Consider the following 21,219-nt stretch of genomic DNA (forward strand, 5'->3'; position numbering starts at 1 on the left):
CCAGCCCCTCTATGAGAGCTAATAAAAGTTACTTAATGTCATTCAGTCGATGGTAAAATTTCCACCAGTGTCTAGAATGTGCCTTTTATAGGTCGTTTATTGAAATTAGATCCAAACAAAGGTCCATCTGTTCTCTGTGTTTTGTTTTCCTTATTTTTTATTTGTTGGTCCTGGGGATTGAACCCAGGGGTGCTTTATCACTGAGCCACATCCCCAGCCCTTTTAAATTCTTACTTTGAGACAGGGTCTTGCTAAATTGCTTAGGGCCTCGCTCTTCAGCTGGAGCCTGTGATCCTCCTACCTCAGCCTCCCGAGCCCTGGATTGCAGTGTGTGCACGGCGCCGGCCCTTCTGTTGTTGAGATTCTGTATTTCTCCATTTTCATCACTGCTTTTGCCCACAATTGTTGTATCTGTTTAAAAGTTAGTTTTCCGTGACATTTACTCTGGTCTTAAAAATGTCTAGTGCACTGGACGTTATTGTTCTCCCATTAGTTCCCCTGGCCCTTGTGTGGAGTATGGATCAGGTCTGATGGAATGATTTGTATCACTATTCCTCACTTGTGGGGCTGTGCACTGTTGGGCTGTGTCACCTCGTGGTGGCCAGGCTGGCGAGTGGACTAGAGAGTGACCATGTGGTCTCTTCCTTATAACGTCCCTCCTCCGCCTGGTAATCAGAGCATCCAGCAGAGACGTTGCCGGCATCGGTTCTTAATTAAGAGCTGCAAGATGGTGAAACCGACTCCTCTCCTTGCCCCTGGGAGGTGAAAGAACTCCTCTGTGGCTTAGTTACCCTGAAATACAGATCATTCTAGAACCAAGGGGGCTTCTTCCCCTCGGTCTTCAAATTTCAGGGAAATTGGTCTCTTTGCAAATCCAGCTGTTATCCAGTGAGATTCTTCTTTTTATGAAGCTCATGGTGAAGTCCTTGTTTTTGTAAATTCCATGTATTTAATAAATTGTAGCTGCACTTTACATAAAGTTTTGAGGTGACACCAGCACAGGTCACCATGTGGAGCGGGAGTGGAGGCAGGGAAGGGCAGGGCATGGCTTGCTGCAGGGCCAATGAGTGGGCCTGACTGCACACAACTGACCCTGGATTGACCCAGGCCCTGGAGCAAGGGAGCCACATGATGGGCCAGCTCGCCTCCTGCAGGGAGAGAGGGACGGTGACCAGAGGAGGGAACTGGGCCCCCCAGGCTGTCTGTGTCCCTCAGAATCCTGTGGTGTAGCCCCATCACCAGGAGCATGGGTGAGGTCATGGGATGGAGCCCTCGGGAATGCGGTTAGTGCCCTCCAAAGAGCGCTAGCCCGATCCCCATTCCTCTTGCCAAGTGAGGGGGCCCCAAGAGTATGGAAGCAGGAGGGGCCTCGTCACACACCAGATCCCCCCACACCTTGGGCTTGGACTCTCGGCTTCCAGGGCATGAGAAGGCAGTGTCCACCCGTCAGCGGCCGTTTGTCCAGCAGCTCAGCACACCAACACACTGAGTGCAGTAAGCAGAGCCATGGTCTGGCCTGGGGACATGGTGCCACTAGAGGCCAGCAGTTCTTGATCCCCGGAGGGTCTGGGCTGTTGGCCAGATGAGTCGACTTGTTACATGGCACAACCGATTCTGTCACCCACACCTTTAACACACGCACGTGCACATGCTGCTCAGAGCCCTGCCGGGTTCCCCACCTCCCTTGGGATAGGACACCATCCTTACCAAGCCCTCCCAAGCCCAACCTGGTGAGTCTCTTGGGGACAGCTCCTCTCCCCATCTAGTCTGAGCCTGCTGTCCACCGCTTGGAACAGTCCTCTCCTCCCCAGTTCTGCCCCATATCCTTTGTTTTTTCTTTTATTGGTTTTTTTTTTAGTTACACGTGACAGGAGAATCCACGCCCTGTGCTTTCTGTGGACACCGTCTGGCTCCTGGGCATTGTCAGGCTCAGTTTAAAGTTCACTCCTCCATGCGGCCCCTTCCGCTCTTCTTATAGCGCCGGGCACCCTCCGCGTGGGTGAGGCTTCCTGTTCTGCCCTAGACTCCCCAGACCCGGGGATGGTGTCAGCCCCAGGTCTCTGGCTTGAGTCTCCTGGGCACCAGGTGATATGAGCTCCCAGCAAACGTGCCGAATGAGCAGATACAGGACCCTCCTGACACTTTCCCATTAGGTGCTTTAATTAAATGCTGGATTTTCTTAAAAACAGTCTCGAGTAGACACAGAGCTCACTTCCATTTAGATCATATCTTTTAAAACAAATCTCTCCTGTCTCCCAATAAAAGGAGCAGCGCAGAGGCCCAGGAGCCGCCTCCCTGGCCGGAGCCACTGGGGAGGGTGGAGCACCTGATTGGGATCCTGCAGCCGCCTCATTGCACAGGGTGGTGCCTGCTGCCTCGTGCCGCAGGTCGGAGCCTGTCATTTGTCCTAAGTGCTCAGCAGTGACCCCACCTGAAGATCCAGCCTGGAGAGAGTCTGTGGGAACGACCTCAGGAGGCCGTGAGGGGTGAGGGTGGAGAAGGTCCCTGAGACTGTCATCTCATTGCACAGGTACCCATGGGCTTGCTGTGTCACGGGGGCCGTGGGACTGGGTGGCTCTGAGTGGCTGTCACGGCGCTCATCACCCTGCGCTCTTCTTTGGCTGTTGTGTTTGTTGATCATCCAGCTGGGATTATGCCCATCTAGACAGGAGAGAGCCTGCCTTCCACCCCTGGGGACTCTCCCCGTGTCCCCAGAGCCTCACATAGTAGTGGACACTCAGTGGTTTGGGCCCCAACCTGATTCCAACCCGTGCATCTCTGTGCTTCCCCGAGACTCTGCCCTAGAGAGGATCTGAGTTCAGGAAGGAGGGTGTCCCTGTGTCAGTGTGAGAAATTGCTTTCCTACCCTCTGTCCAGGAAAGGTTTAAGAGGGCTCCCTAGTGTGACAGGATGGCACAGATGACCACGTGATCAAGACAGAGCAACACGAGCAGAGACCGTGTAGGGCAGGGCTCGAGATGTGTCTTTAGAAGTCCTCACACAGACGCAAGCTTCCTCGTGGCCAGAGTGAAGAGCGCCACCTGTGCGTAATGCATCCCAGGAACCTACTGGGCATCCAGGAGGGCCACTCCGGCTCTGAGCCCCGGGGGAGGCTCCCCTGGGGGACAGCCACTGGACGCGTCATCAGGAGCTGGTGCTTGCTGTGGCCTTGCCTGTCAGGGAACGTGGCCAAGTCCCTCGACGACTCATTAAATAAAGACGAGCGTCTCTGCTCTGCCCCTCCCAGGGCTCTGTGGGGCCGACGTGTTTCTGGACCATAAAGAACCACGAAGCCTGTGGCTCTGGTCTCTGGGGCACTGCTGGCAGAGACCTTTCCAGGCCTCGGCCTTCCCAGCTGTGAGTCTGGTAGAGTGCCTCACCCAGCTTTTTACGAATACAGATGGGCTGATACAGGGCAGAACTTCTCCTGAGGGTAATTCCCTCTCTCCTTGGCTTCCTTCCTTCCAGTAAGTAGGAGGGTAGGACCTGAGCACACACACTCCTCCTATATTACCTACAAGCCAGGCCAGCTGCATGGGTGTGAGCTGGGCAGTTGCACAGGCTTCATACTGAGAAGGGCCATAGGCTTGGTTCAATGCTTTGTCGCCATCTTGATATCTTTAATAGCTTGTTGTTTTTCATGTTGTGCATCATCTCGCTTTCTAAACTGAAAAACAGAATTCGTATGGATTTATGGTGAACAACATAGTGCTTTGCTATTTGTCTCAAATGTGGACATAGACACAACCAGTCTGAAGGGCTGAGTCAAGCTAATGAATATGTCCGCCACCTTGTCTATTCGTTTTTGTGGTTAGAACGGGAGCGTCCACTCTTCCCAGCGTCCAGCGTGTTGCTCCCGACTCTGCTGGCCTTGCTGTGCGGTGGTCTCCTCCTTCCAGCTGAGTGTCGTGTTCCCAGGCAGCTTCTCCCCAGCCCCCCATCCTCTCTGTGCCCCACGCAGCCCCTGGTGACCGTCGTTCTGGGTTCCGGGAGGTCTCCTTCCTAGATGCTGCCCCCGAGACACCACGTGGAATTTGTCTTATTTCAATCACGCAGCGTCCCCTGGGTTCGTCCGTGCCGTTCTGTTTCCAGGGACAGGATTCCTCCCTCTGGAGGCTGAGAGTGTCCCCCTGTGTGCGTGTGAGTGTGGGGGGACACGGCATGTCTTTGGTGTCCATGCATCTGTGGGTGGCCTCAGGTGGCTTCCTCCTCTTGCCTCCTGAGGGAGTAAGCAGGGGTCCACACGTGTCCCTCCAGGTTCTGGTTTCATTGCCTTGGATAGGCACCAGAAGTGCCCCGATTCTGTAAGAGCCCCCTACTCTTTTCTGGGGGTGGGGGGGATTGCAATTTGTGTCCCTTCCAACAAGGAGCAAGCCACCCTCTTCCTGTGCATCCTTTCCAGCCCCATCTGCCCACTTCCTGCTGGCCACCATCCCCACGGGGGAGGGGGAGAGCTCTGTGGTTCAATGGCATTTCCCCGTGACCTGTGACGCACACTCGTCGGCCAGATTTACAGCTCCTGTTGAGAAAAGTGTGTTTCCGTCTTCTGCTCGTATTTTAATTTTTGCTACTGAGTCGTGGGGATTCTTCCTATGTATTCTGCCTATCAACCCCTGTTGGAGTGAGCTTTGCATTCATGTGACAAAATATCACAGAAAACCAATTGCAAAGGAGGAGATGTTGATTTTGGCTCCTAGTGTGGGGGCCTCTGTCCACGGTCACCTGGCTCCCTCACTTTGGGTCTGTAGTGAGGCAGCTGCTCACCCCGTGGTGGCCAGGAGGCAGGAAGAAGGGCAGGGTTCCCTGTACCCCCTTCTTTCTTTTTAAACAGCTTTATTGAGGCGCAGTGATAGACAACAAGCAGCACGTGTTTTAAATGAATGTATCTAAAGTTTTCTGTTGTCCGTGTATGGACATCTGCGCGTCTGTGTGTTCATATACATAGACACTTATGTATGTGCCCGTGAAACCGTCTTCACGGTGAAGGTCAAGTCATCCGTCTCCAGTTTCCTCACCCTTTTATGGTGGCCTCCAGGGGCCTGGATGTCAGGATGTAGGGAAATGAATCAAAGTCCCAGGGAAACCATTTCCTGGTGGCTCTAGGGGATGAGAAAGGCTGTCCTTTCAAAGTGAAGTCTTGCAAATGAGTTTACACTTTCACACCGTGTGCCTGTGATGGTGGGTCTTGCCATTCCTGAGATGCCCTCAAGACATTTTTGATTGTCTATTGCAAAGTACTTGGTTTGTTTTCAAGGGTACTAACCTCTTCAGCAACTTCATCCTTTTTAGCTACAACTTTAATCTATTTTAATGCTATTTTTTTCTGGTTAAACTGCCAGTTTTTGAAATCTTTCTGCTCTGCTTTTTGCCCCTGAATGTCGTTCTGAATTTGGGTAAAATCAACTAGCAATGCCAGGGCCAGGGCTGGATGCTGTGCTGTCTTGAAATGTCCTCCAGGTAAACTAGTCCATCACCTTCAGACTCAGCCTCACACAAGGCCTCAGGGCATGGACAGCTGTAGGCAAGTTCCTAGCAGAATGTACCATGAAGGACTTCTAGTCCAGTTCCCAGGAGGCCTCATTTCTGTGTGAAATCTCGTGAACCTGAACCCTACGCTCTTCATTCACTACTTATTCCCAGGTGCCTGTCCCGTGTTGACACAGGAGGCTTCCCTATTAGTCTATGTCTTGTTCACAAACACCCCAGTGTGACTTGCACAAATCTCTGGTAAAAGCATCAGGAGATGGTGTAGCCTTGTTTTTCCCCCCTGCTCTGGCCTCGCTGTGCACACGAGTGCTTCCCGAACGCCTTTTGTACTCGCCCGCAAGGGCCTTTTTAGGTACAGTGTTTTTCTAATTGTCTCCCTCTCCTCTGACCATGGAATTCTGATTCCAGACACAGTGTCTGTTCTCATCACCTGTGAGGACTCGTGTTTTGGGGTTCCGCCCATCAGCAAGTGAGGTGATGCCCCAGCCCCGTCCCCCTTCCTGCTGAGAAGGATGCTGTGGGTGCTCGTCCAGGGGCAGGGTCAGCACCTTGGCAGGCTGGAGGTTGGAGCGGTTTCCACAGCCCCTCGGAGCGTTCTAGTGCCCGGCAGAAGCACTCTCCATTTCCCCATGGAAGAGAGGAAACAGGCAGAAGCACTCTCCATTTCCCCATGGAAGAGAGGAAACAGGCAGAAGCACTCTCCATTTCCCCATGGAAGAGAGGAAACGCCTTCAGCGTTTTCTTAGAGACTTCATGCAAATGAGTCTGGGAGGTCTCCTTGCAGCGGGAGCCAGGAGAATCCTGGAGAGCTGTCTTTCCATTCTGTTTTCTCTCAGCATCGTCGTCACTCTTCTCAGACTTCTGTTCTCAGGGTTCTTCTCCTTCCAGGAATCTGACAAAACCCAAGGGTACGCTCAGCAATTGATTTCATGACTGCAAAATTCTGTTACGAGGATGTCTTTTTTATAAAAATACATTCAATAGGAACCCTCTCAGCTCCCAGGAGGGCACTGAGCTTGTGCACAGGGGAAGGGGCCTTGCGGGTGAGCAAGTCCCATTTCCTATGACACGTTTTCGTGTCTGAAGCTAATGTGGCTAAGGGCTCCAGATGTTGCTGGGTTTGGTTTCATAGCCTCCATTGTTTCCTCAAAATTCTGATCATTTTTCCTCCTGCGTGATTTAATATCCAATTATTTTGTACACAGACGGCAGGGACTTGAGGGCAAATGGCCTATATTAAGTGAATTATTGTATTACTTAGAGCAGCTGTGGGAAGTCAGGGGAACGTGAGATTTTTCTGTCCATCCATAAAAAACCACAGTGAAGGGTGAGTGGCAGAGCCGGAGAGCTTCCCACTGCCTGGCTCTGTTTGAAGCACTTGGCGCGTGCTGAACTACTTGATCCTACAGCAACCCTGTCACCCAGCCGTTGCTACGGTTCCCTGTTACAGGCTGAGGGAGCCGGTCGCGCAACTAGTGGGAAAGAGCTGGCTTCAGATCCTGTGTGTGCGGTCACACCATTACCACCATATTAGTGACACCAGCAGCCAGGAGTGACATCGATTGCAAGAGCGTGACACAGGGCCCAGAGGGTGCTGGCAGGCGCAGTTGAGGGGGCAGGTTTGATCTGCAGGCGCTGCACTGGGTGCCTCCTGAGAGTCGCTGCTAACTTCCGCAGTCATTCTGAAGGTGAGTGACTGTTATTCCTGGGACAGACTTGCAACCAGCCCCAGGCCACGGTGGGTGGGGGGCTGGGATGGTGTCGGGCCTGCCTGGATCCAAAATCTGTGCCGGGTCCTGCTGCCAGAGCTCGGGGGAACGGCTGCTCCCAGCGACAGCCAGGGGACAGCCATCCTCTTCAGGCAACTTGTCCTGGGTACCACGGCAGCCGGCCTGTGGGGTGTCAGGAGGAGCCTCCCCAGGCAATGGGGGAGTGAGGGCAGTTCACTCTGCCCCAACCTGTTCCTTCAGCCATTCATTCACTCACCTGAGCCCTCGAGGTGCCGAAGGCTGCTGCCTGCGGCCCTGGCCCCCATGAGGCCGTGTGCTGACCGCTGGCCGAGCCTGGGTGTTCACTCCTGGGACCCTCTACCCTCTCCTGGCCTGGGGCCTGGGGCATTCTCCCTTGGCCTCCTATCTGGCCACTCTCCCGGCTCCAGCTCCTCCTCTGCTGCCCTCAGCTGCCCGGGTTCTCCCTGGCTCTGTCCTCACCACGCCACCCCCGTCTGGGCCCTGGAGCTGCACAGCAGACCTTAATATTGGACAGAGCGGGTCCCCTGCTTTCCCTTCCCTGGAGACTGCGGCTCTTCCGCAGCTCTCCTCTCAGGAGAGCCCTCGGCCCTGTCTCTCTCTTTCTTCCTGCCTTTTCCCGTCTCCCTCCCTGTCCATGGCGTTGCCAACAATCACAGGACTCAGAGACCAGAGAGGAGAATCACTCAGTGTCTCTGTTGGAGTCTCTGGCACCCGCAGGGTGGATCAAGCCCAGTGCTACGGCTGAATGGAGGGTCCCTGGGGGGCCTGTGCTCCCCCCCACCACCAATGCATCCATGGGGTGAAGAGCTGGGGAGGTGGTGCTATGGGTCACCACAGCCCAGTGCTTCCCTGCACCCCTGCACTTGGACAGCAGCCCTGAGACCCCTGCTGCTCGCAGGACCCCCCCCCTCCCACGGGCCACCGGCACTGTGGAGGCCTGCTCCCAGGAGTCTGCAGTGTGACTGGATGTGGTTAATGCCCAGCAAGTGCAAGCAGGGCCTCCCAGTGCTTGGCAGCACTTGTTTATGTCTAAGGAGAAGATATGTAAAGCATCGGCGTCTGCATTAGAATACTGGCTTCTGTACCTCCAAGCTGCTCCTAATGAGGCACTGAGGCACCTTCCTGTTAGCACTGAGCACCCAGGGACCCTGCGGCCTCTCAGGGGAAGGGCAGAGCACCCGCCTTTTCCTAATGGTACCTGTCATGCCTGCCCCATCCCGCTGCCCAGCAGTTGAGCTGAAGATGAAGCTCAAGATGCTGACCTTAGATGAAGCCCTGCATCCCAGGGTAGTTGTTCCCTGAAAAGATCAGGAAGTGGACCACTTGGTTTTCAGGATGCCTGGCTGTGGTTCAGCCGTCCGTGGATCTTCCCTCTCCACCACCATGTTATAAGTTGGGGACCTTACCAGTGATGTGGCCAGATCACTCTTGGTCCACAGCTGCAGGTGGCTTTCAGAGGTGACCAAAGCCCAGCTCCCGGGAATGGTTAGCTCTGATTCTGCTCACCCAGCATGAAGAGCTGAAGGACGAGTTTTGGTTCCAGATTATCTCTGTGCAGGTGCACATGCTGGTGTGCAACCACAGGTGCACCTGAGCCTGGGTCATGCTCTGGTCCTTAGTCATCATCCGGTCCCCATTCAGCACCCTCTGTGCCAGATGCTCTGTGCGTGTGGTGGGCTGAAGGGCTCTCCATGAGCCATATCTGCCTGGAACCTTAGAATGGGACCATATTTGGAAATAGAGTGTTTGCAATGTGGTCAGTGGAGGGTCTTGGGATGCAATCATTCTGGATTTAGGGTAAACCCTAGATCTAATGACTGGTAACCCAATAAAAAGAGAAAACGGAGACACACTGAGGAGAAGGCCACATGAAGTCAGGGCAGACGCTGGAGCCATGCAGCTGCCAGCCAGGGAGCCCCAGGGCTGCTGGCCTCCAGGAGCCCCCACAAGAGACAGGAAGGGTCCCTGCACCTTCAGTGGTGGCATAGCCCGGCCAAGACCTTGGTGTGGACTTCTGCCCTCCAGAACCGTGAGAAAGTAAGTTTCTGTTGCACTGAGCCACATAGCTGGTGGAACTTGCTCTAGCTGTCCTAGAGACGAACAGGCTGGGCAGGCAGGAGGGAGGCAGGTCTAAGGGTCTTTGCTTTCAGGGAATTGATAGTTTAATTCTTATCATCTCCCTGAAGCTTTTCTTATCACGGATTCCACATTTCCACCAGCATCCAAATTAACTTCTGTGCCGAGTTGATTGCTGTATAATATTTTCCCATCCCAATTAGGCATGTGACTTTCTGACTGCTTAGACATTCACTGTTTTTGCTGATAAGAGGGTACAGTGAATAAAAAAGAAAGGTTTGGGGGCTTTATTAAGCACATTTGTCAACTAGACAACAAAATAATTTTTAATGAGACTTCAAGGAGCAGCCCCAGCTCAGTGCAGCAAACACTGGCTGTCTATCCTGCTCCAGGAAGAGCGCCAGGTACCAGACGCGCGGCGTGGAAAATGTCCCCTGGAATGGCTGGACGGTGCTGGCTCTGCTGGCCAGAGCAGACACTGGCCGGGAGCTGGGTCTCTGCATCTGAACCTCAGCTCCGAGAAGGCCCGTCTTGTTCTGGAGGAGCTGGAGACAGAGGGAGGCTGTGTGTGTGGACAGCCCCGCTCAGGGCCGGAGCACCGGGACACACCTGTGAACAGGTGCAGTTGGAGTGTTGGGGTGAAGCCAATAACTTCCAGCATTTGGGATGAGTGCAGTGCCCCCAGTGTCTGCGGGGTTTGGTTCCAGACCCCTCCGATACCCAGGTGCCCGTAGGTGCACGTCTCTGACAGGAGTGGCTCAGCATTTGCAGTGAGCGCCCTGTGCCTTCCTGCACCCCAGGTTCCTCAGCTCACCTCACACAAGGTGCAGTTTTGCCCCCACGTATCTTCAACGTCCGGTTGCATCTGTGCTTGTGGAGCCCTGAGCACGAGGTGGCTGGACAGCTACGTGGTCACTCAGGATAGCGGCTATCCTGTGGGCAGCTGCCGACCCCAGCCCCGGGGTAGCCCATGAGGTTGTGGCCTCAACAGTGGTGACAGGGAAGGGGAGAGGCCAGAATGTCCTCCACGGAGGGCAGTGGGCTGTGGTTTTGATATCCTCACGTTTGACTCTGACCCTTTAGAGGTTTATTCTGGAGTCTGGTGAGAGGAGAGACACTAACTGGACTTCCATGTTTCTCCAGGTAGCTAGCCGCTCTGCCCGGCCTGCCCACAGGGACCTCTCTTTCCCACTCGATGCCACCCCAGGCCGTCAACCTGCCTGGCTGTGCTCTTTGCTCCCACCCTTCTGGACTCTGGTGGGAATTTTGTGACTTGGGTGCCTTCTGCTTGTTCCCTGCAGGCATCTGCAGGAAGGGTGGGGAGGCCCCTGGTTGCCTCCAGGGAGTGAGACCTGAGGGTGGGAGGCTGCTGTGACAGGGCCCCAGGGCCAGTGCTCCAGGCAGAGGCAGAGGGCCAGCTCTGTGGCTGCAGAGAGGCGGGGTGGAGGAGCAGGCCTGAGTGCCACTGCAGAGGGCAGGCGGCCCAGGAGCTTGGGTGTTGTGCACACACCCTGGGCCGCTACTGCAGAGCCCAGGGCACTGGGGTGGACTGGGCTCTTGGGAGGGCAGGACAGGTTCCCTTAACCATGGACTGTGGGCAGGTCAGTGCCCAGAGCCAGTGGGTCACAGTCAGGTCACCCCTCTCTGAGGACTGCCGTGGCCTAATGGCCAGTCCAGGGTAACCCTTTCCAAGCCCCCGTCCCCGGGCAGCAGAACCGTCAGCAAGGAGCATGGAGCAGCTGATCATGTGGACAGTGGCTCCTGGAGCCACCGTCTTCCAGGCTGCATGGAGCCTGGCCCTCACTCGCCTCCAAGGAGTGTCCTTCATCTGGTGGTCAGGCCTCGTCCCTCTGTCTGCTCACCCCTCTCCTGTGTACCCTGCGTCTCCAGCCCCCAGGGTCTTGCTTTCCCTGAAGCTCCACCTGGAGCGCTCCTGTCCCCAGACCCTGTGCAGGGGCTTGTCCCCAAGTGCCCTGACAGGATGAGCAGCTCCCTCCCCTGGACCCTAGGCCCAACACTGCCCTGTACTGTCCCCCTGCTTGGTGACACTGGGACCTGGAGACAGAGCCCTGTCACCATGCCCATTGGGAGGGACACAGCACTGACACCCAGCAAGCTGGGGCAGCCCCGCTGAATCCCATAATGAAAAGCTCCACCCCACAGGTGGCCAGCTGGGCCCACCTCCACACTGCGCAGGCCCTGCCCTCCTGCCCTCCTGCCCTCCTGCCCCGACCCTGCCCTCCTGCCCTCCTGCCCCGACCCTGCCCTCCTGCCTTCCTGCCCTCCTGCCCTCCTATCCTCCTGCCCTCCTGCCTTCCTTCCCTGCCCTCCTGCCCTCTTATCCTTCTGCCCTCCTGCCCTGCCCTCCTGCCCTCCTGCCCTCCTGCCCTCCTATCCTCCTGCCCTCCTGCCTTCCTTCCCTGCCCTCCTGCCCTCTTATCCTTCTGCCCTCCTGCCCTGCCCTCCTGCCCTCCTGCCCTCCTGCCCTGCCCTCCTGCCCTCCTGCCCTCCTGCCCTCCTGCCCTCCTATCCTCCTGCCCTCCTATCCTCCTGCCCTCCTATCCTCCTGCCCTCCTGCCCTGCCTTCTTGCCCTCCTGCCCTGCCCTCCTGCCCTCCTGCCCTCCTGCCCTGCCCTCCTGCCCTCCTGCCCTGTGGTCTCCTGGTGCCCTCAGGCTGTAATCAGGTGCCAGGGTCCCACGTCCTGAGTTCCTGCCGTCCATGTGGCATCTCCATCTCCTGAGGTCTGGATGTTGTCCAACAGCTTAGACACACAGCGGGCACCCCTCTCCCCTCCTCGGGACCCTCTAGCACTCCTCAGCGTGTCTGGAAGACCCCCCAGAGCCCCGGCCTTGCAGCCTGGCTCCTGGAAGCCCCCGACCCCGCCATCCCAGTCTCTGTCCCATGGCTGTCCTTAGCTGCCTGCTGCCACACGGGCTCCGGACAAGGGAGCTCTTCTCTGCCTGCAGGGCCACCCGTGCGTGGCTGCCCGTCGGTCCTCACTGTGTTCGTGACCAGCTCCACCGTCCTCTCCTCAGGAGGGCCAGCTCTGACCGCCCTGTCTGAAGGAGCGCCTCCTGACTCGTTGCCCCTTCCCTGAGGTGGTCGGCGGAACACCCGCCCCCAAGGACACTCCTGTCTGCGACCTTGGGCCCTGTGTGTACACTGTGTTACGTGACCTGAGGGACTTTGCAGGGGTCATTAAGGTGAGCATCTTGAGACGGGGAGATGACCCTGGACTGTCCAGACAGACCCTAACCACAATCGCAGGTTCCCTGAGAGAGAGGCAGGAGGGTCAGAGAGGTGCCACCAGGAGCAGAGGAGTGATGCAGGGTCACGGGGACCATCATGGCCTCTGGAGGCTGGAAGAGGCCAGGGCAGCCTCCCCTCGAGGGCCTCCAGGAGAAGTGGCCCTGCCCACAGTGAGGACCGTCCTGTTAAGCCAGCAGGTTCGTCCTTTGTCCCAGCAGCACTGGGAAGCGCTGCACCAGGACTTGCCACCGTTGAGTCCTACTTAACGTCCCTTGCACCAGAAGGCCAGCTCTCTGGACGCAGGGCTTGGTGTGTGGAGCTCACTGCCAGCTCCGGTACCTGGGACCGGCCTGGTACCCAGCACAGCCTCAGCCATCGCTTCCCCCTGCACCTGCCCGCCGCAGAAAACTGTCCCCTCACCCCGCGGCCTGTCTTGAGTGGTGACTGATGCGGGGTCTCCCGCTTCTGGGGGGGCCTCACCATGTTCTGTAGCAGTGGTCTCCTCCTCAGACCTGCCCCTGCCTCTCTCTCAGTGCAGGGCTGGTGACGCGCCTCAGCTGACCACTGAACCTGCCGGCGCGTGGGGTCAGCGGAACAGAGGAGGGGGCTGAGACTCTGCCTCGATGGTGAACGTCGAGGGTCTGGGCTGGCCAGCTCTGGTGGACGCTCCTCAGGCGGCTCTGCTGAGTCGGCCTTTGGCTAAGCCGTTGCCCGAGGCCCCCATCCTGCCTGGGAGAAGCAGGCGCCGCGAGCCCCGCTGTACAGACAGGGAAACTGAGGCTCAGGACGTTCTCACTACCTGGGGTCCGTGCTGACCTGGGGCGGGCGAGGCTTAACCAGCCCAGGGGACACGGCCACTGCTCTCCACCCCATGCCTCCTGCCTCCCCCACACCAGGTGGCCACCCTGGCCCAAAGGCCTAGAGGATCAGGCGGAAAACAGGGGCGGGGTTGGCGGTCACGGGGGCGAGGAGAGGGAGGCTGTGGAGGGGCCGAGGCGCATCCCGGGAAGCCCTCTGGTTCCTAAATGGGTCAGGACCAGAGCGGTTGGCGGAGCGTCCTGGTCCTCACACACGTCACCCCACCCAGCAAGCCCGGCGGCCACCTGGGAAAGCCACTCGCCGCCAGCAGATCTCAGGGCTTCCGCCTCCAGGGCAGGAGGGAAGTGCTGGCTTCCCTGGGCGGTTCCCCCGACGCTGCTGGGGTGGCTGGCCCCCAGAGCCTCCCAGATCAGCTCCGGAGAGCAGGGACGCTCCTCGGGACGCGCCGGCCTGGAGGAGGTGGGGGGAGGGGCCTCGGCCTGCGCCTGGGTTCAGCCGGCCACGCTCACAGCAGTGGCAGCTGGCCCTGGTGGGCCTCCCTGTCCTCACCTGGTCCTTCCTGTGACGTCATCAGGCCCGTGTTCATCAGTGGGGGAGGTGAGGGGGGGCCACTCAGAATGGACCTGACAGGAGGGCGACTGCCGGCAGCCACTGGCTCAGGCCCCGCACACCTTGCTTGTGCCGACCTGTTGACCTTTCACAGCAGCCACACCAGGGGGGGTTTCAGGTCTAATAATGAGTACATCATTAAGGGGAAGCTGAGGCCCAGAGAGGTTAAGCAACTTCCCCAAGGTCACCTAGCTGGTGATTCGAATCCAGGCACCTGGCCCTGTACTCATGTCCCAAACAACTCCTGTTCTTTTGCCTTAAGTAAAATCACAAAGGAGCTGTAAATTCCACAGTAAAGTAGCATTTACAAAGCCCTTTCTATGTGCCAGGGCTTGAGTGTCAGGGAGAAATGCTTCTGGCATTGGCTCACCTGACTCATTGAATAGGAAGGTGGTCTTTTTCTTATCTAGTGCGTGCAGAGGTCAGGAGCTGCAGGCCTGGCACAGAGGCTCACCACAAGGAGTGACCGCTCTGCCTCTGTGTTTGTTGCTTCTCAGTCACAAGATGGCTGCTGCAGCTCCAGACGGCTCAGAATGGAACTGACAGGGCAGCCACATTCACGGCAGGAAAAGTGGGAAGGTTAAAGGTGCATCTGTTCTCTCATCAGAAAAAAATGCTTCCTAGAATATCTCCAACAGTGCTCTGCTCAGCTGTCGCTGATGAGGCCTGGCTACAAGGTCGCTGTTGGCCGTGGAAGTGGCTGGTGATGAGGGGAACACGAGTGTCCAGGTTAACTAGCCAGTGGTTCTCACATGTGGCTCCCTCAGCATGGCCTTGGACCTTGGCTGGAAATGCAGATTCTCTGGCCCCTCCCCAGAAGCTAGGGACCTGGGGCCCACCCACCTGTCCTCACGAGGCTCCAGGTGAGCCTGAGGGTCCCCCTGGGTTCCTGGGTTACGTCCCTTTGCTGGGGCTGGCCTCTCGGTGCCAAACAGAGCTGGGGTCCAGAGGGAAGGCCGGTCAGCCTGGCCGAGCAGAGGGCCTGGTATTTGGTGAACTTCAGGGCCCAGGTGCCCCTTCACAGTGCCTAGGGCACACACTTAGGGACACACTTAGGGAGTCACGCTTGGTGACCACACACGTCTGGAGGTGCAGAGGGCTCTGCTCCAGAATGCACTCAGCATCCCTTCACCCTGACCTGCAGAGCTGCGGTGGCGTCAGGTGCCACAGTTAGTAGTGACCAGCTGCCCCTTCCCCAGACCAGGGGTTCCAGGGATGCAGGACCTCCAGGCTGATCTAGAAGGTTCCAGGCAGAGCAGGGCGGAGGGTCACTGGAGAGTGACTCTGACCCACTCCCTGGCCGTCCCCTCCTGGTCTAAGCCAACGCCCCTTCATGACGGCGAGATTTCTAGGCCTTCCTCTGGCTCTCCCAACCGTCACCCACCAGATGGCCTTCACTAGTTCCACGTGTACTCCAGCGGCTTTGGCCTTTAACTGTTCTCTTGCTAACTCCCAACACCTGCCTGTTCCTAGACAAGAAGGAAGAGGAGGTGGGTGGAGACCCGAGTGTCACATCTAGGAGGCTCAGGGCTGGGTTGGGGGACAGACCAGGAGGGCAGCAGCCAGGGCTCCCTGCACCTTGCATGGAAGCCGAGGTGGCTGGCCCCGCCCACCTGCAGAGGCAAGTCTGGACCCCACGGCCGGCTCCTCGTGGTGGCCCTGACCAGCTTCCGCAGGATGGAGACAGACAGAGCCATGGCAGGGCCGGGGGTGCATGGGAACCCCTGCAGTCCCTCACCAGCTCCGTGCCGGTAGCTCACATCACTTGACGGAGCAGGAGGCCACACGTGTTTAGGGAAGTCTCCCCCCACCCCGGACACCAGAGTAGAGGGAGCCACGTTTCTCATCCCCAAACAGAGAGCGCGTGCCTGGGGAGAGGGGTGGCGTGCTGGCCTGTCCTGAGCGCTCTGTGAAGGCAGAAGCCCTTGTCCCTGTTTTACAGGAGGATGACTGAGGCACACAGGGCCGGGTGGCTTGTCCACGGACACAGTGAGTGTGGCCACGTGGGTCGTGGCCTAAGCCGTCTGGCTGGACAGCTGGGAAAGCCCCGGGATACTCCCAGGAGGACGTGGTTTGCAGGTGCCGGAGAAGCTTCCCAAGATGGCAAGCCCCTGGGCAGCACGTCACGGCCACAGGGTTCTCCAGATAGGGCAGGGAGGGCTGGCCTTCCAGAGGGTCATGGTAGTCACCACGGCTTGCAGGTCCTTAACAAGGTGGCTGTGCCACCTGTGGACCCGGGGCTCACTGGAAGGAAGTGTGTCTGCTAGCCCGCTGCTGGTCACACCAGGAGCTGCAGGTCACACCAGGAGCTGCAGGTCACACCAGGAGCTGCTGGTCACACCAGGAGCTGCAGGCCGGGCTCCGCGTCCTTCCTTTCCCCTGACCCTTGTGAGTGAGTAAGGGGTGAGGGTGAGGAATTTCTTCTGGCAAATCATTCTGAAGGTAAACAAATCCAGGTCAAAGCAGCAAGGTCCGCTGGGTTAACCGTTAACCCGTGTCTGTGCTGGGCACCAGGCTGGCGTTCGCTGGGCTCTGACTCTGGCTTGGCACAGACACCATTCACCATGATGACCTCCATGGCCAAAGCCTCGTAGACGGGGAACTGGTTGTGCTCCCCTCCTTCCCCACACCTTGCCTCCCTCCCGCGCTGACCAGTCCATCCCTTCGTCTTTGTGAGCAGCGGGTCTCTCCTAGTTATTGGAAACTGGCTGCAATTGAGTCTCAATCAGAAATGTTCACCAGACTCTTATCATGCACAATACGGGGATGAGTCAGTGCTTCCTGAGTTAATGAGTGTGTGTTGAGCACTGTGGTCCCAGCACTTCGCTGGGTCCTGGGGTCAGTAACAAAACAAGCACGGCCTTGACCTCAGGGCTTGGGGTCACGGGGAAGGTGAGCTTCATCAGATACGTGGGCCATGGCTCCCTCTGCGGTGCTGCGAGAGGGGTCCTGAGGGCCCGTGGGCTCCTGGGGGGACTGCAGCCTTCCTGGGACGCAGAGGAGGGAGCGTGTGGCAGAGGCGCAGGGCGGTGGTACCCGCGAGGAGGAGACCCTGCCTGGAGCCCAGGGGGTGGGGCGCAGTGGGAAGGCAGGGGGAGAGGCCGCTGGGTCCCCGCAGCCCTGACAGGAGGGTGAGCAGAGCAGCAGCGCTCTGCCAGGCTCACGTGACCCAGCTGGCAGAGGCCACTGCCCTGGTGCAAGTGGCAAAGGTGGCTTAGACCAGAGGGGCTCTCTGGGGTGCACAGATGTGGGCACTGGGAAGAGGCCACGTGGACCCAACCTGACACAGGACAGACTGAGGAGAGGACGCTGGTGAGGAGGGGCTCCAGGCTGGGAAGCCCTGCGCCCTCCTGGGTCTGCGCCCCTGCTGGGTTGGAGGGCCTCGGCCTCCGAGGAGCTGGGGCGTAGGCACCAGGCCACACAGCCTAAAGGTCAGACACCACGAGGAAAGGAAGGAAGGACAGAGTGTGGACGGTGGAGGCATCTGACACCCAGCAGATAAGGTCAAGTGTGGCAAGGCAGGCGCAAAGGGGACCACTGGGTGTACTGCCAAGGAAGCCAAGTGGGCTGTGGTCAGTACCAGGAGGACAGCTCACGGGTCTGGGGGTCACTGCTCACCTGTTTTGGCATGGGGATGGGTAGAGGCCAGTCGGAGCAGGGTGGGGAATGAGGGTGTAGAAGTAGCAGAATGTGGGGTCCATCCAGGGGGGGACGGCGGAGGGGAGGTGTGTGACAGAGCACTGCAGGAGGATGGTGTGGACAGCGCCCGTCCGCCAGTGGCCACAGTGCTGGGTTAGACAGACAGGAACGGGCCATGAAGTGGTGGCACCTGATGCAGGGACACTGGCCTGGGGGCCAGGGTGGGGAAAGGTCTTCCCAGAGAAGGGAGCGGCGTGTAAAGAGTCTGAAAACCAGATGGCCAGCACCTCCTGTCCTCCCCTGGGCCCCCAAGACATGGCCATCCTGCGTGCCGCTGAGGAGAGCTTAACTGCATGTCAGCAGTGGGTGGGGAGACATGGAAGGGGCCGGTAGCTCGGGAGCCCCTTGTAGGGTGGAGGGCCCTGTGGCAGGGGAGCGTGGTGGGAACAGAAGACCCTCGGAGCCGCGGGCACAGGCCGAGGCCTGGAGGGGGACAGGTCTTGAAGCCTGACTGGTCCTTCTTTTCTTTTTCTCTTGCAGTCAGCTTTGACCACTTTCAGATCCTGCGGGCCATTGGTAAAGGGAGCTTTGGAAAGGTAAGAATCTGGTGCATTTCACCAACCCACCCACCCGACGCAGCTGCCCAGAGCCCGGGCCTGAGCGCACCTGTGTCCCGTGGGTCGTCCTCTGTTCGCCTGGCACTAGAGGTTTCAACTTGGCGGATTTGAAACGTGGAAGGAAGTCTGAGAGGTCTCCTTTGGATCTGGTGTGATGTTACTTTGAAAATCGAGTGGCCCCGGCGTCGGGGAATCACGGAGGTGATTATTTCACGATTGATAACGCCACGTCGCCCTCCAGACCTCGGGGGGAAACGGGGAAGTTCCTCAGACTTACCGCAAAGGCAGCTCTTTCCAGGGGCATTTGTTGTGTGGGAAGTTGTGTTGGTGATCCTTGACTGTCTCGGGGGAGAGGCTGTGACAGTTACAAGGGGCCAGGGGCTTCGACAAAGCAGAAGGCGTCCCTCAAGCCAGTCCTGGCCTGTCCCGCTGACTCAGCCATTCCCTTGGGCCACAATGGCTTCAAGCACCTACCGAAGGCCAGGTGTTCTCCTCCTTTTAAGCGACTATTAGTATTTCCATTTTACATGCAAGAAGGGCCGCTTACCTAGGGTCTCACCGGCAGCAAGTGTCAAAGCTGGGATTTGAACCCAGGTCCGTTTGAGGACCAAGGACCTGCTATTTCAGCAACCCCATGCCTTGGTCCGCCCATTCACAATGTGGAGAGTTCAGCCGAGACGTTGGAGAGCTCGACCAGCCTCCCCATCCCTGCCTCCCTCATCTCCTCGTTCTGCCAACGTGTCCCAGGACTGGTTAGTTAGTCGCTGAATGCACACCTTGTGCCGGGTGCTGTGCTAGACTCTGTCGTGGATCAGTACTGACCCAAGCAGGCCCAAGCACCTTTCTGGAAATGGTGTGTTTAGGAGTCATGCACTTAGCAGAACGTTCTGGAGTTGAGCCAAGTTTTGAAACTTCAAACTCTCTTTGTCACATGATCCAGACTTAACCACAGGCACAGTGTGGTACTAAGAGCGTCCTGCCCTGCCAGAATCCCATTTCTGAGTCCACAATGCACACATTACAAACATTGGCCAAGCTGGGTTTGGTGGCACATGCTGGCCTCTTCCTCCATTAGGGCCCTTCCAGAAAAATGTAGCAAATGAATAACTTGCCCTCTGGACACTCACTCCAGTTACTCAGAAGGCCAAGGCAGGACGATCACAAGTTCAAGACCAGCCTTAGCAACTTAGAGAGGCCCTGAGTGAATAAATAAAAATGCTGGCTGTTTATATTGCCGAATGAGATGTGGCACTTGCCAACTTAACAGACAGCCTCTGGGCTGCTGACCAGGGCCATGAGCTGCACTAGACCTTGCCATCCTTACAAAACAGAGGGCATCTTGAGGGCAGGAGTCCTGTTCAGAGAGCAGTGTGGAAATGGGTCAGTTACAAAGTGGTGTGTGACGGGTGATTTTATGTGGGAGACAGGTCTTCAGTCCAGCGCTGATCGGTCCAGCACTGTGAAGGTCCTGTTTTCAAAGGTGAGATTGGCATTTCAACAAGGAGACTTTTGAGTGAAGCAAACGGCCCTCCCCAAGGTGGGTGGACTTCATCCAACCAGTCGCGTTCCCAGGAGACCAAGCTCTGTGGGGTGCAAGCACTCTGCCTCCTGGTGGCCTTGCACCGGCATCGGCCCTCCCCTGCATGTCCAGCCTGCCGGTTGCCCTGCCAAAGTCAGGTCACATTGCTAGCCACTACGCTTACCTGCGTCAGTTCCTTAGGATGAACCTGTCTGTCCGAGTCTACCTGCAGACACACCCTCGGGTTGTCCTCTGAAGGTCCCCGACGAAGGCCTGGTGAGAAGGCAAGAGAACGAGAGCACCCACAGGCTCCGGCCAGGTGGTGAGGGAGGGCCTGGGGGCAGCCACCAGGAGAGGCCGTGGCTTGGGGAGCTGTCTGAGCAGTCCTGGGGGCTCTCTGCACCCAGCTGGAGTCCCTGGAAATGGTGCCTCAGACAGGATATGTGCCACTTGGGGAGCGCTGGAGAACCCCAGTGAGCCTGCTTTGCTGTGGAGCCCACCCAGCCTCCCAGCCTCCACTGAAGAAGGGTGACCAGCCCTGCAGGCCTGGGCCATGGGGTCAGGAGCTATGGAGGTTCCCACGAGAGGAGCCGCAGTGACCCTGCAGGCAGGCTTTGCGCTATTCAGACACATCCCTCAATCTCTGCTGCCCCCCTGAGTCGCCCACTCCCAGCCTGCTGTCCTCTGCCTGGCCCTCGCACTGGCCCCCAGCAGGCCCTGCCTCCTCCCTGGCAGGAACCAGGACCTGGACTCGGGGTCTCCCCCGTCCTTCTTGCCTGCACTTCCTAAGTCTAAGGATGTGGCAGGAAAGGCCAGGACTAGAACCTTCAGGTTTCCAGGGGCCCAGGGCTGGCGGCCGCCCTCCTGCAGGTGGCCTGGGCCCACCCACAGCTTTCCTCCCAAGGTGCTCCTGTGTCCCTGACCCCCATAGCCATGCTGGCCTCTTCCTCCATTGGGGTCCTTCCAAATAAGTCATTTGCCTTCTGGACACTCACTCCAGCCTCCACAGTTGGGGTGGGGGGCCAGTGGCAAGCTCTCCGTCCCTGTCACCTGGCTTTCCCCACCCCTGTAGGGCTGGCTGTCAGAGGGACTGGCTGATGAGTCTGTCCATGAGGAGTGGCCCCCCTTGCACAGCACCTCTGGGAAGCAGGCTCACTTGGAGAAGGCACCAGCACTGTGCCGTGTGCGCAGCAAGGTCAAGTACGTCAAGAGCCAGGCAGAGGGGCGCAGGTGCTGTGGGAGCCTGGGTGGAGCCCAGCTTGGACGGCTGCCGCGCCTAAGGAGTGGGCACCTCGGTCATTCCTTGAGGTGCTCCCCAGGGGGTCGGGGGCGGGGGAGTGGAGACTTTAACTGCTGTGCTTTTCTCAAGTGTGTGGCATGAGAGCTCTGGCTTGGAGGGGAATTTTCAGTACGCAAATATGGCACTGGGACAGGAAGTGCTGTTGTGTACAT

General features: G+C 57.9%; 1 protein-coding gene across 2 annotated transcripts in view; it reads left to right on the forward strand.

Annotated features, from left to right (window-relative positions):
- Stk32b (serine/threonine kinase 32B) overlaps nucleotides 1-21,219 on the forward strand; it is a 257,345-nt gene that overhangs the window by 57,933 nt on the left and 178,193 nt on the right. For both annotated transcript variants that reach the window (XM_026395321.2, XM_026395322.2), the window contains exon 2: nucleotides 18,172-18,227. In XM_026395321.2, coding sequence (XP_026251106.1) covers nucleotides 18,172-18,227 — 56 coding nt within the window. The remainder of the gene's footprint in view (nucleotides 1-18,171; nucleotides 18,228-21,219) is intronic.

This window comes from Urocitellus parryii, chromosome 10, assembly GCF_045843805.1.
Source record: "Urocitellus parryii isolate mUroPar1 chromosome 10, mUroPar1.hap1, whole genome shotgun sequence".
In the NCBI taxonomy this organism is placed as follows: Eukaryota; Metazoa; Chordata; class Mammalia; order Rodentia; family Sciuridae; genus Urocitellus; species Urocitellus parryii.